The following is a 16,663-nucleotide window of genomic DNA, read 5'->3' as shown; positions in this document are numbered from 1 at the left end:
CCGCTCATCCCTTGAGTGCGCTTGCGTCCCTTGAGTATAGGAGAACACTGCACTGTATACCCGTCAGTCCTTGAGTGCGCATGCGTGTCTTCTAGCTGCAGCAGCTTTCCTCCTCGGGTTTACTGCGCATGTGTGGTTTGGCGCTCTGGCCCACCCAATGGTTACTCAGAAAGAAATAGAGCGAGGCTACGCTGCTGCATAAGGCGGGCGCTCTTTTCTTCGCCCTGGCCCCTAGCGGCCGGCAGTTGTAACTGCAAGCGCCTTCTCTCTTCAAAGGGTTGTCAGCAGGAGCTTCCCAGTGGAAGCCTACTTCCTCAGATGCATTCAGAGGCAATAGTAATGATAATACTATACAGAGAGATCTTGTAGCACCTTTGAGGCTCAATGAGAAAGAAGTTGGCAGCAGGAGCCTTCCCTAGACTAAAGTCTACTTCCCCAGATCCATTTACATATAACAACAACAACAATATCTTGTAGCACTGTTGAGGCTCACTGAAAGAAAGAAAATGGCAGCAGGAGCCTTCCCTGGACTAAAGTCTACTTCCCCAGATGCATTTGGTGGAGTGGCATTTGTAGGTTCTCCAAGGCAATGCTATGGTCAGCGTCCAGCAGATGTTGATTGCAGACTTGCACCTGAGGACCTAAAGGTTCCTAGAGGGGTGTTTTCTCAGGCAAAACAACAACAACTGGGTTGTTGTTGTTGTTTAATTCAAGGTGTTGCCATTTTGACAGGGGTCCTGGGCCCCTAACCCTAGTAGCGAATGGGGAGGGCCCACTGTATCCGTATTCTGCCTAACAGCCTGAGGATGCCCCCATGTCCCTAAGCAAAACCACAGTCTCTAAGGTCCACTCAGGCATTTGAGAGAAGAAGCTCCCAGGGAAAGGGAAGCCAGTATTTCTGTGTGGGTGCAGAGAAATACTCCTTCTTCACAGTCCTTTGCTATTAGAGGATAGAATAAAAACCTCAAGGGAGAGGAAGCACTACTCCATCCATATGAGGCCTCCTTCAGGGTGGCCAGACATCTCCTCCTTTCCCCTACATTCCCACTTTCTGTCCAAGAGGGATCCCAAAATGGCCTCCATTTTGCGCAGGGCTAGGAGTGTTTTGAGCTTTCATTTGGTAATGTCCTCCGTTTTTCTTGGACGCGCTCCATTTTGCAGAGAGGATATACCTGACCCTCCACCAAAGATAACAAATTCAAAGTGTTCCAGAGTTGCTGAGAGGAACCATGATATTTAAGGGGCTACACTGCACTCCTATGCCTGTCTACTCAAAAGTAATATATAGAGAGATTTGATAACACCTTTAAGACTGACTGAAAGAAAGTGAGACGTTGTCAGCATAAGTTTTCGTAGGCTCCAGTCAACTTCTTCGGATGTTTTTGGTGAAGTGGAAGCATCCGAAGAAGTCGACTGGAGCCTACTACGAAAGCTCATGCTGACAATATCTCATTTTCTTTCAGTTAGTCTTAAAGGTGTTATAAAGTCTCTATATGTACTGATTGTACAGACTAACATGGCTTTAGCTTTAATTTCTACTCAGAAGTAAGTATGCAAAGGGATCTTGCAACGCCTTTGGGACTGAAAGAAAGAAGATGGTAGCATGAGCTTTTGTAGTCTTGATCCAACTTCCTCAGGTGCATGAGGTGAAGTGGAGAGAAAGACCATCCACCTCATGCTTCTGAGGAAATAGGCCCAAGACTACAAAAGATCATGCTGCCAGCTTCTTACTTTTTTAGCCTCAAAAGTGCTACGAGATCCATTTGCATACCAATTTTCCAGACTAACCAGGCTATGTCTTTCAATTCTACTCAAAAGTAAGTCCCACTAAATGCATAGCAACTTTACTATCAGGTTAATATAGGTTTGCAGCCCTCGCCAGTTCATTTGCGCTCTCATTTTCTGTGTGGCAACACTGGAGGATGGAAACTCCCAAGAAATATCCTAATGCAGCCATTTTTCTCCCTAGCCCAACCTGTGTGAACTGTCATTCACAAATGCACACTAAAGTGGCCCAAGGAAGTAGTGGCAGAGTTTATAACAGCACAACATGTTGCTGGCTGTGTGAATACCACTCCCTGAATAACGGCTTTGTCTGACAGAGATTTCAGATTTCTTCCGTCGCAAAAAGAGGCATACAAAAACGGCTGGTGCTATTTTGTAGGTAACAAGCAGCAAGCCTACAGACTCAAATAGTTGTTTTTCATGCCGATGAAACCCATCAGATGACTGAACTGCTTGCAGATCTTGCATGGTTTGCCTCTCAAAAGCGCACTACTTGTAGAAGGCATTGCCATTCTAGGCAGACTGACTGATGGTAAGGTGTAGCATACCACAGATAAGAAAGCATTCCATTCATAAGGAAAAGTCTGCACATGCTCAGGGGTATTTTTTGATAGGAGTTCTTTTAAAATACCTGCCATGTGTTCAGAAGCACCCAGCCCAAAAGGCTACAGTTTTCAAAAGCAAACGTTTGTATCACCAGCTTTTGTGGTAAGAGCATGTGCAAATAGTTGAAAGTAAAATATATCCCATATAATTTTTTTCTGAAATGTCTAAAGATGTATGCCTTTCTTCCAGTTTTCCTAGGCATCTCCAGGCAGGATATGAGAGTACAGTTTCTCCGATTTTGGTCGGCCAAGCTTCAAGAAGAAGAATGGGCTGTGTGCAAATTTCTAACTTAGCTGGTACAGCAACAGCTTGCTACAGTTTTTAAGGCTTCATTGATTTATTTAAATCAATTGTAAGGATTCATTGATTTATTGCTGAAACTTGCAAAGGCTCTTCAGGAACATGGTGTATTTACTTAACAGGCTTCTTCCTTCCTAGCCAGTCTTTACTATTTGTGGAAGCAGGGCTCTCCATCCATTCTGCTCTGTATCAACCTTTTGGCTAGAGTCAAGCAGGCTAGATTAAATGTTTCTTATCACATTTCCCTAAGTAGATGGGAAAGAGCAGTCCTTTCATTTCACCTTGATCTGGGAACAGCCTCTTTAACTAAGATTTCTGTCTTAATTTCGAAACAGGAACGTACATTCTGTGTGTGTGTGTGTTCGAATGACAAGTTGTGAGCAACCGTGGTGAGGACTTAATGTATAATGCTTAATGGCATTCATAGATGTCAGGTGTTGTTCCAGAAAGCTCAGGGCCTGTACTGATCCTGAACTGGCAATCCTACTTGCTTTCTAGGAAACCAGTCCAAGATGGACAAAAGCAAACACTTGTTTTTTGTACCACCCAGAAAGTTTACTATTTTAGAGCAGTCCCAAAGCAAAGCCGATAAGTAAGGTGTCTCTGTTATGGGGCAGATAGTTTTGCTAGAGGAATCTCACACTTTTATCTTTTTCACACTTCATGGCATATTTAGCCAGGTTAATTTATACTCAATCATTAGCAATTGCAGAACACCGTCAGTTTTTAGCCAACGGTCTCTGCAAACTAAATATATTGCAAATTAAAAAACAGACTTTGTATTAGTATTGTACACAATGTGTAGTTCCATGTCCAGATTTTTGCAAAGCCTTGAGCAGAATACTCTGAATAAACCCTATTCTCCTTGCCATCCTGTGAGGCAAGAGGCTATGTCGATGGCAGCAGTGTTGTGGCTAATGGTGCAACTGGATTTGGGTCTGAAAGATGTTCAACTATTGACATGCTACAGGAACAAGAAAAGTCAGAAGCTGCACAATATATATTATAGGAACATGGAATGTGAAAAGCATGAATCGGAAAACTAGACATAGTAAACAAGAAATAGAATGTGGAAACATTGCAGTACTTGAGACAAGCAAACTAAAATGGACAGGAATGGGACATTTTCAGTCAGATAATTCTACATTGGGTTTTTTTTTAGGAAATGAAAAGCAAAGAAGAAATGAGGGGAAATTAATAGTGAGAAGAGATGTAGCGAAAGCAGTCTGTTAACCTCCTTACACCCCTTCTCTTTTGATATCAGAAAGACAAATTAATTCGCCCTTCTATGCCCCTACTGTGAATGCCATTACTGGAGTTCTTACATCTCTCATTAGCTAGCAATAGGAGTTGCCTGGCCTTGTTTTTCTGGACATCTCCTTTGAGGAGGTGTGAAATACCCACCATGGGATGATGCCAAGGGGTCAATAGCCCTGGCATCTTTGCCTGCTAATCCATCTCAAAGTCAAAGGCAGTAGGAAAAGAGGAAGACTGCATTCCAGATGGATGGACTCCATCAAGGATGCCATGGCCCTGAGTCCGTAATGCCTAAGCAACGCTATTGATGGCAGGGTGGCCTGGAGATCTGTCTTTCATGGGTCATCATAAGTTAGTCAACTTGACAGCAAATTAACAACAAAAGAACCAGGGTTGGGAAACATTTACCTTTTAAGATGATTTTGAATACATATTCCTTCCATAGTTCTTTATCATTATCTATGGTGCCTGTGGCTTTGGGAATTGACCTTGTTGCTTAGTGATGCTGATCCCTGACTGCATTAAGTCAGGACAGCATAGCCTCACATGGCTGAATCTGCAATGCTGTGAATGTTTACTTGGAACTCTGACTGAACTCTGTGGTACTTCTGAGTGCTTTGCATTCTGTTGTTGGTAAGTTTCCTTAGTAGTTAGCTATCTCTTAGCCTCAAGGTTCCATCTGTAAATATAGGAATAATAATTCTTTACCAGTTGAATATTACTGGAGTAAAATGTATGAGACACTTTAAACACCTAAAACTTTTATCCAGATACTAAACATATTACCATATATACTCAGCTATAAATTGGCCTCATGTCAAGTCAAGGATGGGTTTGGGAATGAAAATTATGGATTTTGATATGACATATGAAAAAGTTGGTAGAACCTACGAGCATGTAACCAAGGATCTAAAGGTTGAAACAAAGAAAACGATGCCAAAGAACTCACAAAAACTGAGCAGGCACAATTGTCCTAAAGGCTGAATGGATGAGAGAGTAGAGGCAGGTCAGTGCTCCCAGGACAGATTATGCTCTTGCCCTTGCCCTTCACCAGGAGATGGCTCCTATTTTTTTAAATAAGAGTTAATGTACACTACTTAAATTGACCCATGGATAAATCAACTCAGTTTTTTTACTAAAACTTCTAGATATACATGAATATATATAGTATATTTGGATGACCATATCTTTGAATTAAGTATATATGAATTCAATATATATGTATTGCTTACAGGTGTAGTTCTACAACAGGCAATGGGAAACATTTAAATTTCCCATTGTTGTGGTCTGCAACTCCCATTTTAACATGCCAAGTGGTAAAGGAAGACAGTACTTGTAGTGCAAAATATCTGGAGGGCCATCAATCCCCATCTGCCCTGTTCTACAGCCAAAAAAAATACCCTAGTTGATTCAGCAGAACTATTTGAAAATAAGTTATTACAGGACTGAAGCCTTCACCAATGTAGTTCTTATCTTGTTAGCAGGAACAATGGGATATTGCTATGCTGAGTCCTTAAGGTCTGATCTTATGCAAGCTTAAACACACCTGTCTCTACTGTCCTCCAAGTAACTGAGGCTTAAGGGTGATTGGTAATGGATGAAAGACGGTCTTAAATATTAGCAGGATCAATGCCTTGGGCATCAGAAGAGGCTGGGGTCAACAATGTGTCTGCTATGTGACATTTGAACATTAAAATCTAAGGGATGGTGACTGTATGCAATCCTATATTATGCAGAGTAAACTGGTATAAACTATGCACACTAAAATCAATCATCTTAAGTATCTTGGGTTCTGTTTTGGACCAGACTGTTATCTGTTAAATTGCCTGCTTTGCTGAAAAGAACTTAATCTGGTTCAGGTGTGTAAGGAAAAGACTGCCTCTTAAGAAAGATGGGAAGCTTCTTCAATTAGGACTTTGCTGGGCTGTCTTTAGATGCAGCAGCAGTATAGACCTTTGGTTTGGGGCCAAGTACAGTAGGGGTGGAAACGACTTAGCTTTCTAGAGCTTGTGTGTAAGGATTAAATATAGTTTAAAGGTGGAGATAAAGCTGGTTTATGAAAGGGTGTGGGAAGCTGGTGAGGATTTAAGACAGGAGGCTGTTGGCTTTTGGTTGAGGCTACCCTATTGTTAAAAGGGCTCAGTATTTGTTTGACTGTCTCTTGGTTCCAGAAAAGGTGTGTACATTTCTGTTCCTTTTGAAGGTGTATATTCCCTTACCCCCTTATTTTATTCTTCTATATTTTTCAATTATTAACTTAGTACTGAATTGTCAATCCAGTGGCCTATGCTCAATAGGTTGTCCTATGGGTAGCTAATTCAAACGGTTGCTTTTTGTTAATTTTTAGTCCCAGGAGTAATAATAGTGGAATTCTTTTAGGATTAAAGGAGAGTGGGCCACCTTGAGTAGTGAAGAAAGAAGTGGTATTTACTGTAATAAGTTTGTTCTGTTTAGAAGTATTTACCTTGGTGTTAGGTAACTGACCAAAATGGGTTTGTAGCGTACATTGCATAATTTCTCCAGAGTTTTTCCTGCTGAATTCAGTAGAAACAAGCATACATATGCTTGAGCTCTAAAAGTCTTTTCTTTAAAAAAACACAATTTCCATAGGTTAGACCTTTCTTGCACACACCTATTATTATTATTATTATTATTATTATTATTAACCTTTATTTACAGGTTCTGCTAGTATTGGAAGTTTCCTTCATTGTATAGTAGGAATATGAATTGACTAAGTCTCTGTTGATATTTAAGGTTTGTTTTCTAATGAAGTAGGAAAGTAATAGTCCTAGGGCTCAAACAGACTGCTTCGGGTCACTTTGGAGGTATGCTGTTTAAATGACACACCTATCTTAAGATGCCAGAAACTACACCAAAGCTGTGCTCCAGTCCTTAGGACTGGAGCGTGGCTTTGGCGCACGGCTTCCGGCCTCTTAGAACGCATGCATCATTTAAACAGCATACCTCCAAGGTGACCCGAAGCAGCTTTATTATGGCCTGTCTGTTCAGGCCCTTAGTCTCTGCTAGTATTAAAGGTCTCCCTACAAAAAATGTGTGTGTGTGCCTTCAAGTGACCTGTTGACTTAAGGTGACCCCATTAATTTCAAAGGGTTTTCGTATGCAAGGAATATCTGTGGTGGTTTTCCTGTTTTTCTCCTCTGAAATCTAGCCTAGAGCACCTACTATTAATTGATGGTTTTCCATCTACAGAATGTAATTAACCAGCTGGGTTGACTGAGCTATGTATGACCTTGCATAGCAGAGGAAAGTGTTTGCTTATATTTCTGTCTTATTCTTTCAATAGGAGGCTTGTGAAATAAGGACCATAGAGCACAGTGGAGTTTCAGACAATGTTTCTTCATCAAAATTTCTTATTGGAGACACCTCCCAATCAACTACTCAGCAAATAAGAAATGATCTCCCTTCTGTGAACGTCGCAGGAATCAATCTGGTCAGTCCTGGGAGGGATGGGGGAAAAATTGGAGGGTATATTTTTCTTACCTTTCATTTGTCATATGAGACTCTGGGCACAAAGGACTCAAAAGAAAGCTCTTCCCCAAACCCTTTCTGATATTCACTGACTAATGAAGATGAAGAGGAGCTGAATTTTTATCTCCACAGGAAATGCTTGACTTGCTTAGGCTGTCAAATAGCTTGGTGATGGTATCTTTCTAAAAACTGTTGCTTAATGCCAGTTGTTTCTTTTTTTGTAGCCTAGAAAATGAACACTAACAATGCCTCAGAGAGTGGGCCTTATCCCACAAACCAAAGACCCTTTTTTTATGCACATGCAACAGCACAACAGAGGTTCTCTAATCCATGGCTCCTTGGCCCTGTGTACAACCCATACGGCATCCCTGCTGCAGGTAAGGCAAAATAATATGACTGATGAGAATGGATCGATGGACTGCTCTTGTTGCAAGAAGCTAACCTGCTTGGTCTTTCTGTTAATTTTCAAAATGCATTTCCTATCTAGTGCTAGTATTTCCCTGTATTACTTTGTAACTGATTGCTTGTGTTCTACAAAATGTATTTTACAGAATTTTTATCCTAATTGCTGGGGTCCAGGGAAGACGCTCTCAAATTAATATGTTTCTGAGGAATTTTGGTACTTAGCTCAAAGGAGATATATAGTTTGACTGGGGCAACAGTGGTTTTGGGATTAGCCCAGCTATACAGGGTCCAAATCACAAAGAATTCCAGAGGCAGGTTTCCAAATGGGAATTGTAGTTTATTAGGGGATTAAAGCAACACACACAAGCACACAGTTCAGGCACATACACAAGAGCTGAGCTAACGAAATCAAAGGTGGGAGAGGTGAATTGATGTGAGGCTTTACTAATGGTAATATTTGCCTGACATAGGTCTTGAGTTTGCCATTTGCACCCAGGTCTGGCTTCCACAGTGGGGTCACCCACATCAACTTTTAATGAATTTTATTTAATTAATGTTATATCAAATGGGGGGTGAACGAGGCTAAATTTTGGGGTAACAGAGTTCTCTGTGACTGCACTATACTCTGGTTTTTCCTCAGATCGTATGACTGCACTGTGGCATTGCCAAATCCCTGGTGCTCTCTCCTGGCATGGATTCTCTTAGTAGTTGTATGGCAGCAGTTTTTCAATAGGTGAAGCTTTCAGGCCATGGGAATAGTGTTAGGCACTGTTTCATTTACTGAGGTTGTTCTCCAAAGTATGTTATGGTAGGGGCAAACTTTAATTCAATCCTCTGACACCAAAATACACTAGGCAGGCCTTAATGAAGTGTCTCTCAGCTATAGCTTTGTAGTGCAAGGATGGGATCTTACAGAGATTCTTGGACTAAACACTCATACCACAGGATTGGCTATACTGGTTAGGGCTGATGAGAGTTGTAGTCTACTACCTGTTTTGTTGGAGGTGATGCTGTACATCATCAGAATGGACATGTCAGTGATAGTCTCTTGACCTGTCCTTTTGTTACTTGGACCTCAAAGCTACATAGCTGTTCATAAGGTACCCACCAGGTAGGTAGAATTGTTGTGCTTGTGAATTCTGTCTTGCAGGGTAATTTGTACAAGTCAATGTGTGATCTCCTTAGTTTGGTCATCATGCTTTTCCATGGAAGAGGAAATTGTATAAAACTACACATGATCTTGTTCTGTATTATTTGGTGGTAAGATAGATCCAGATTTGCTGAGCTGTTCTCAGAGCTTTAATAATCATTGTTACAGATATGTTTTCCTTCTTAAGTAAGGCTACTGAGTTCAATAGTGCTGGGGAGAGCAGGGGAACAGAAAGCATAGATTTGTGTGAGATTTTGGTGCTCTGTTCTCCAACAGAGAGAGTACTGTTTCTTAGTCATTATTTTGTATTTATCTAAGGTTGGTAGACCTCAGGGTTCTTCTACTGGAAAAAAAAAATAGATCTCAGCAGGATAATGCCATGGAGGAATAAAGAAACTCAATTTACTTGTTTTGTTGTTGTTGTTGTTGTTGTTGTTGTCCACCCTTGAGTTGGTCTTGGCTCATGTCGACCTTGTGGATGAGACATGTCCAAGACACCCTATCCTCCACTACTCTTCTATTTTCTGCAGGTTCATACTCATGACCTCCTTAATTGAGTCCATGCATCTAGAATGTGGTCTTGGTCCCTTTCTAATTCCCTCTACTTTTCCTAGCATTATTGTCTTTTCCAATGAGTTGTGTTTCTCATGATGTGGAGAACCTCAGTACTTTTTGTTATGGTAACAATATGCATCCAGAAGAGACATTACAGACTGATTTGGATTACATGTTAATCCAGAAGTAAATGTCATATTGTTCAAGATGAAATGAACTGTGGGGTTACTCATGTTATGAAGTAATGCCTGCTCTGTTTTGGGGAGGGCGGGAAATGTTCTGTTGGAGGAAAACACATGTTTCTGTCTTTATAGGCTTAAGAAGTGGCAATCAATACTTCCCATTATATTCTGTTCCTTTCCACGAGTACCCTGGATATGTCGTCCCACAGCATCCCATGCATGTGAGAGTTAACAGAAGACCTTATTTTAATGGTCATCCACCCATGTTTTATCAGGCCACACGGTTCAGGCATTATAGCCCTGGGAAACGAACAGAGACCAAAGAAACGCAGACTGATGTTAGACAACCTGAAAGTAAGCCAATAAAACATCAGGATCATGGTATAGAAACAAAAGGCTGTGATGCTGGAAATATGGCTTGTGTCTCATCTGCTGTTGGCAAAGGAAGTGAAAGCTCTTTAGAAACACCAGAGAGGATCATATCTTCTCCACTTTCAGACAGGGACTTTGCCAAGAGTTCTTCAGGTTCTGTACAGTTTCGAAGCCTTCCTCCACCAGGCTATGCCTTTGAGAAAGAGGAAGTAAGAATAGAGTATGCCAATGATGGTGCACCTGCCATTCAGCTATGGAAGTCCTTCAAAGAAACAATCCCTTTGTATGATGTGGCAAAAAAGGAGAATGTAGTGCAAAGAGATGTGTTTGCTCTGAGCTCCTGTGAAGAAGTTGTATATGGACCTAATGAACAAAGACAGTTGGTGCCAAGTATTTCCTATCCAGAGGAGCAAAAGACTCTTGAGGATATGCAGGAAAGAGACGCTCAGTGTAAAGCAAAGATGGATTCAGAAAAACAGGGATCTACTAGTTATAGAGTAAGTTCTCCTGTAGATGACTCTAGAGCAGTTCAGCTGTCTGAACCATCTAGACCTGACCAGCTAGGGACAAAGCAAGATGTGCTGGTGTCCAAAAGATCTTCTGGATTAAAGAGGTCCAGCAGTTCAAGAGCTCCTCAGGATGTGTCAAACCTTGTTCAGCAAAGGGAGCTATTTCCATCTGGCATGGAGATAACAAATGATTCATATTTCCCTCAGAAACTGAATGAAAATGATGTGACCAATAAAGAATGGACAACTTCAGAAACAAGTCTGTGGTGTAATGAGTCAGAGAAATACATTCCTTCTGAAAGCTGGTTGGCTTGCTTAGAGAATATGGATGCTAACTATAACTATGATATGTATTTGTCCCGAAGAAAGCGTCCAAGTGTACTCAGTGTTACTTCTGACGAGACGTCTTCTGTTGATGAAGGTTCATTGATTGACAATACACCCATGTCTTATTTTGTCCCTGACTATATGCTTCAGAAGAGTACCTTAAAGAAAAGTAAAGAGGGCTTGGGGAGAGAGAGAATTAAAAGTGGAGGCTCCCTCAATGAAGATGAGGAAGTAGAAGGGCATGAGAAAGTCAATATTGGTTATGGCCAGAATTTGAAAAGATGTTCAAAAGTCAAGGCTAAAGATATCTCCAGTCGTTCTAAAAAGCTGGGTATTCTCCCCATGTCTTCCAGCAGCAGGCAACTCTATCCTCGCAAGAAAAAAGCTTCTAAGAGTTTCTCTCCATCAGAAGCTGATTCTGAAGAATACTGGGTGAAGGAACCAGAGGAAGAGGAGGAGGAAGAGGAGGAAGAAGAAGAAGAAGAAGAAGAGAGGGAATACTTAATTCAAGAAACTGTACCTTATGGAACTTTGAACCCTAGTAAAAGTGGCCTCTACTGGACGACTGGCCAGAAGGTATTCTGGAGAGTACCCAAAAACGTAGTACCAGCGCATATTATTAATTTGCCATTACAAGAAAAAGTAAAAATGTCTGGAGTGGCTACCAAATTGAAGAAGGAGCGAGAACAAGGTGAGGATCTCTGTGGTGATTTCAACTTCTGCCTGAAGAAGCCTACAGCACACCAGCTAGAAGTGTTTGAACATAGAAGAAATTCATCAAGATATGCAGGTAAGTGGCAGACAATGAAATGGGTGTTAACATGGAGTATTGGGAAACCTCTAGGGCAGAAATTCCAAAACTTTTGCTCCCCAGGTGTTTTGGACAGCTGTCAGGAGTTCTGGGAACTGAAGTCAAAACATCTGGAAGACCAAGGTTTCAGAATCACTTCTCTAGGGCAACACTCATTTTTTTTTCACCTATAGAGGCCTTGGAAGGTCAAAGAAAGAGAAGGGAATTTGGATGTTTAAAGTACCATTTAAAAACACTTATTTATAAATATGTATGAGGACACTTTTTGCTGTTTGCAGCCTAACACTCCTAAGTTCACAGCTGATCATATACTTAACACTAACAGTCTCTCCCTATATGTACTTTTTAAAAAATGTATTTATTAATGTTTTAGTTTTAATTAAATTCAGAGTAGTACCATGCTGACAGTCTTTTCAGGTTCAAAACATACTGTGGAAATAATACAGTTTGAGACTGCTCCAACTGCCCTGGCTCAATGCTAGGAAATTCTGGGAACTGTAGTTTTATGAGACATTTAGCCTTCTCTGTCAGAGAGCCACAATATACTACGATTTCCAGGATTTCCTTGCATTGAGCCAGGGCAGTTAAAGCTGTCTCAAACTGAATTATTTCTTCAGTGTGTTTTGGACCTCTGAAAACTGACTTGAAAGAAGTTAAGTTTCTAGCTTCCACTTGCAAGTTACATGGCAAATGGCACAGTTTTCACCAGTATTTCTGCAACTGTATATATCCTTAAGATATCATCAGATTCTGCTGTTAAATCAGTGGTTGAAGTGGAAAGGAAAATAATACATTGAACGTGTGTGAAGCTTGAAATCAAATGGTTCAAATTACAGGAAAATTATTATTCTACTTCTTTATGTCTTAACCAGGAAGATTACAAGAGGAAGAAAGAAGGATTGTAGATGATGACTATTGGATAAAAAGTGGTGTAGCTGATGACTACTGGATAAAAAGTGGTGCAAGACCCAAGTTTGCTAGCCTAACGCATGAAGGCCTCTCAACCTCAGCCAAAAGCAGAGAAAAACGTATGTACTTTTCCACTTAAATCAATGAACAAAAATACCATAGTCAGATGGTCAAGTGTGGCATTGACTGCTTTCCTCTGCCATTGTAGCAATTTTATTTCATTGTGATCTTGCTTTCCGAGGAAGAGAGATTTCATTGGCAAAGGGCAATAGCATTTAGCATTTACATTTCTACACTACTTAATAGTGAACTCAGCACTCTCTAAGCAGTTTACAGTCTGTAACCAAATTGCCCCCAACAAACTGGGTACTCGTTTTACCAACCTACAAAAGGATGGAAAACTGAGTCAACCTGGAGCCCTGGGATTGAACTCCCAACCTTGTGGCTGCAATACTGGCATTTAACCACTGCACCATAGGGGAGCTTTAATGCACCAGAGCAAGGGCCGTAAAGGAAATGTTGCATGCAAACTACATTCAGCAAGAAATGTGAACTCTACAAGATGTTGCTCCCAGTCATGGTTTTCTGACTTTATTCATGTGATGCATTAACTTGCATATAAGTGTTAGTGATCCATATACCATATTGAACCTACTTATTATCACAATACTTTATCAGTATGCTCGTAAAAAAAAATTAAGTCACACTGATCAATAGCTCTACATAAATTTATTAGCAAACTAGTCCAGCTTACAGCATTAGAGTAGATTCAAGGAGAAGGGAATGCCCTGCTTTAGCAATAAAATAGAGAAAGAATTCACTCTTCAGACCTGTTCTAATAAAAATGGATCTCTTGAATGCAGAAGTACGCCCTGTTGCTGCAGACAACTTGCATGTAGTAGACTCACCAAAGAAGAAAGGGGTGCATAAACCTCCACATAAACGTAGAAACACAAGGCATGATGAAGAAGTTCAAGAATGGGAGAAACCAAAAACATCCCATCACAAGGGTAAGTGTACTAAGTGACTAAGACAATCCTTGTACAGTTGTGATACATGATACCACCTTGTGCCTTTAAATTCAAGCTGCAAAATGACTGAATTAAGAGAACTAATGGTTCTCAGTTGTGTATGTGACCTGAGTCCAGCTAACTCCACCATGTAGGCCAGAGATGAACAATTGTTAGAAGGTAAATAACCACTTTAGCTGCTCCTCCAAAAAAACCTTGGAGAGGTACATTCCCTGTACATAGACAAATATACATATATATCAGTTTTGTGCTCCCAAATCAGTGTCTCTTATCCAAAATCCTTGGTACCAGATGTATTTGGATCTTGTTCTTTACTTATTTATTTTGGATTTTGGAATATTTGCATATATATAATGAGATACCTATGTCTAAACAAGAAATGAATTTATATTTTATATACACAGAGCCTAAATGTAATGTTGTACATACTTTTCATTTGTGCATGAAATAAAGTTTGTGTACATTAAACATTAGAAAGCAAAGGCGTTACTATCTCAGCCACCCATGTGGAAATTCTGGATTTCGGATAAGGGATGATCAACCTGTGCTGCAAAAAATATGTTTAAAGCTTTGAGTTTGTGCATGGGATGCTTCTAGGGAACCACAATTAAAGAATGCCTATCCTGGGAAGTATGGAAAAAGGAGAGTGCAATGTATTTGAATCCGAATAATGGGCTATGCTTCTAAAGAGCTCTTGCCCTATCTGCAATAAGAACACAGGCCATAACTACCATCTGAATAGTGAATGCAAAACTAGCTGAATGGAGCTGACTGAACCCGAAAGTTTTTTGTGGGTTTTTTAGGCTATGTGGTCGTGTTCTGGAAGAGTTTATTCCTGACCTTTTGCCAGCATCTGTGGTTGGCATCTTCAGAGAATGCTGGCATGGAAGCGAGTTGGGTATATATTTCCTGTGTGACCTTTGGTTGAGGGGAAGTGATTTACATATTAAACTGTGTGTTGGTCTGTTGCTGAATGGCAAGGCATCAAGTTATCCATTTAATTAGTGATCCATTGTCTGCTGTTAAACCCACCCTGACCCTGGTTGGTTTTCATTTACATTTGCTGGGTCTTGATTTTGGTGTTTTTCAGGACTGGTAGCCAAACGTTGTTTACTTTAAGGTTTTCCTGTTGAAGTTGTCTAGATGTTTGTGGATTTAAATGGCTTCCCTGTGAATTCTGACCTGATAGTTGTTGGCATGTTTCATAATTTCAGTGTTTTCAAATAGCATTTAATGCCCTGGTTGGTTTATGCTGAGGACATAAAATGCTATTTGAAAAAACTGAAATTCTGGACCATGCCAACAACTACCAGGTCAGAATCAGGAAAGTAACCCTTAATGTAAACAAGATTTGGCTACCAGTCCTGAAAAACACCAAAATCAAGACCCAGCAAGTGCAAATGGAAACCACCCAGGGTCAGGTCAATCTTCTGCAGTTCCTTTAGTAAGTCAGTGTCTATGAAAACGACTGGCTAAAAACCAAAGCACATGACTCGATTACTGGAGTGAAATAGCATGTTTTAAAAATAAATATTAACCTTCTGTAATATCTTTTATGCAGGGCGTGAAGCAAGGAGATCTCTTTATAAAAGAAGATAAGAATTGTGAAACATGTAAATATTTGCCTATTATTGTTTAGATGAGTCATTAAGTATTTTTTCTTTTTGTAAGTATCTCAGCAGGGTCTAAGTTGCACTGTTAAGGATTCCTGAGTGCACATTTCAAAAATGTATAAAAATAAATTGGACACTAAAATGAAGGCATGGGAATGTAAATAACACAATATTTAAAAAGAAAATTAAAGGTAAAATTGCACAACAATGTTTTGTGGAAAGTTTGTAATATAAAGGTTATTAATAATATTCAGACATTAAACAAAGTGATGACTGTAACTCAATAAATTCATGAATCGTGGGAGACATTACCTATTCCAAAAAACATGACATTTGCATTTGGAATTGGGTGAACCTATACTAAAATCAGAAAATTTACTCCTCGTGGTCATTAGCGGAGAAAAATCCAGGTCAGCCACTTGCTTTTTGAACAAGAATGCCTGAATGTTTTTTAGTGTCAAATGTAGCAATTGCTGTGATGGCCCATAAGGAAAATTCCAAGTCCATATTGCACCATTGCCAGTATTAGGCCTACCAAAAAGGCATAAACATGTGCAAGCTGCACCCAAAAATGTATTCCCTCAAAGCCTATGGCATCTTTATACTAGTTTGCACTCAATATATTCTAACAGTGGGCTTTTAGCATTTTCCGTATTGCGCTTTTCACCTCCAAGGGTTCTAAATAGCTGGTATATGTGTACAGGATGGGTTCTCATACTTCTTATCCACCCCTTTGAGAGCTGAAAATGACTGGCACCTGTCAGTTGGAAGGTTCTAGTGCAAGTCACAAATTGGTAGCACAGTCTGGCATAATCAGTTGGTGTTACTGATGTCATATTGATAACAGAATTTTGTCCTATTCCACAGCAATTTCTCTGTACCAAGTTCAGTAGTTCTGATTTCCTCATAAAAAATAGACATTGGCTTCTGGAAGTATGACATTTCAGGTAGAATTCACTAATGCATGGGCTCTGAGTAGAGAAGGTGCTTTCTTCCTCACTCTGGTGCCACTTTCCAATCCCAGAGTTGTCTTTCTAAGGCAGAGGAGGTGGACAGAAGACAAGTGTCTCTAAGTGCTTCTCCTTTTCTGCCCAGTCTGCCTTATTTCATTTAGAAAATTTTAAAACAATATAGAGTTTCTCCTCTCTCTCTTTCCTATCATTTCTTCTTCTCCCCTCACATGAGTGGCCATTATGTCATTGTCTTGCCTGTCTTTCCTTTACTCCACATGTTACAGCCTTGCCCTCTGACAAATAACCACTTTCACATGTACACACACAATGAACATGCAGGGAGACATCACTAGTACATTTTTGACTGCAACTACCAACACATTCTCTAGTGCAGAGGTGACAATCATGT

The 16,663-nt window shown here is 40.2% G+C and overlaps 1 protein-coding gene across 5 annotated transcripts; it reads left to right on the top strand.

Annotated features, from left to right (window-relative positions):
- The first annotated feature begins 185 nt into the window (after positions 1 to 185).
- LOC149309530 (uncharacterized) lies at positions 186 to 15,550 on the top strand. 5 transcript variants are annotated; one of them, XM_089532611.1, is made up of 8 exons: positions 186 to 336; positions 2,581 to 2,687; positions 7,253 to 7,399; positions 7,662 to 7,814; positions 9,862 to 11,727; positions 12,621 to 12,776; positions 13,521 to 13,667; positions 15,250 to 15,550. In XM_089532611.1, the coding sequence occupies exons 4-8, from the start codon at positions 7,670 to 7,672 to the stop codon at positions 15,285 to 15,287; spliced, it is 2,352 nt and encodes a 783-aa protein (XP_089388737.1). In that variant the 5' UTR covers positions 186 to 336; positions 2,581 to 2,687; positions 7,253 to 7,399; positions 7,662 to 7,669; the 3' UTR covers positions 15,288 to 15,550. The 5 variants fall into 5 exon arrangements, with proteins under 5 accessions (XP_089388737.1, XP_089388736.1, XP_089388735.1 ...); XM_089532610.1 differs by lacking the exon at positions 186 to 336 and adding an exon at positions 1,813 to 2,164; XM_089532609.1 differs by lacking the exon at positions 186 to 336 and adding an exon at positions 1,813 to 2,493.
- The last annotated feature ends 1,113 nt before the right edge of the window (positions 15,551 to 16,663 follow it).

Source organism: Sceloporus occidentalis, unplaced genomic scaffold (genome assembly GCF_023333645.1).
Source record: "Sceloporus occidentalis isolate IW3139 unplaced genomic scaffold, rSceOcc1.0.p SCAF_7, whole genome shotgun sequence".
Taxonomy (NCBI): Eukaryota; Metazoa; Chordata; class Lepidosauria; order Squamata; family Phrynosomatidae; genus Sceloporus; species Sceloporus occidentalis.
This window is presented reverse-complemented; position numbering and strand designations above follow the sequence as displayed.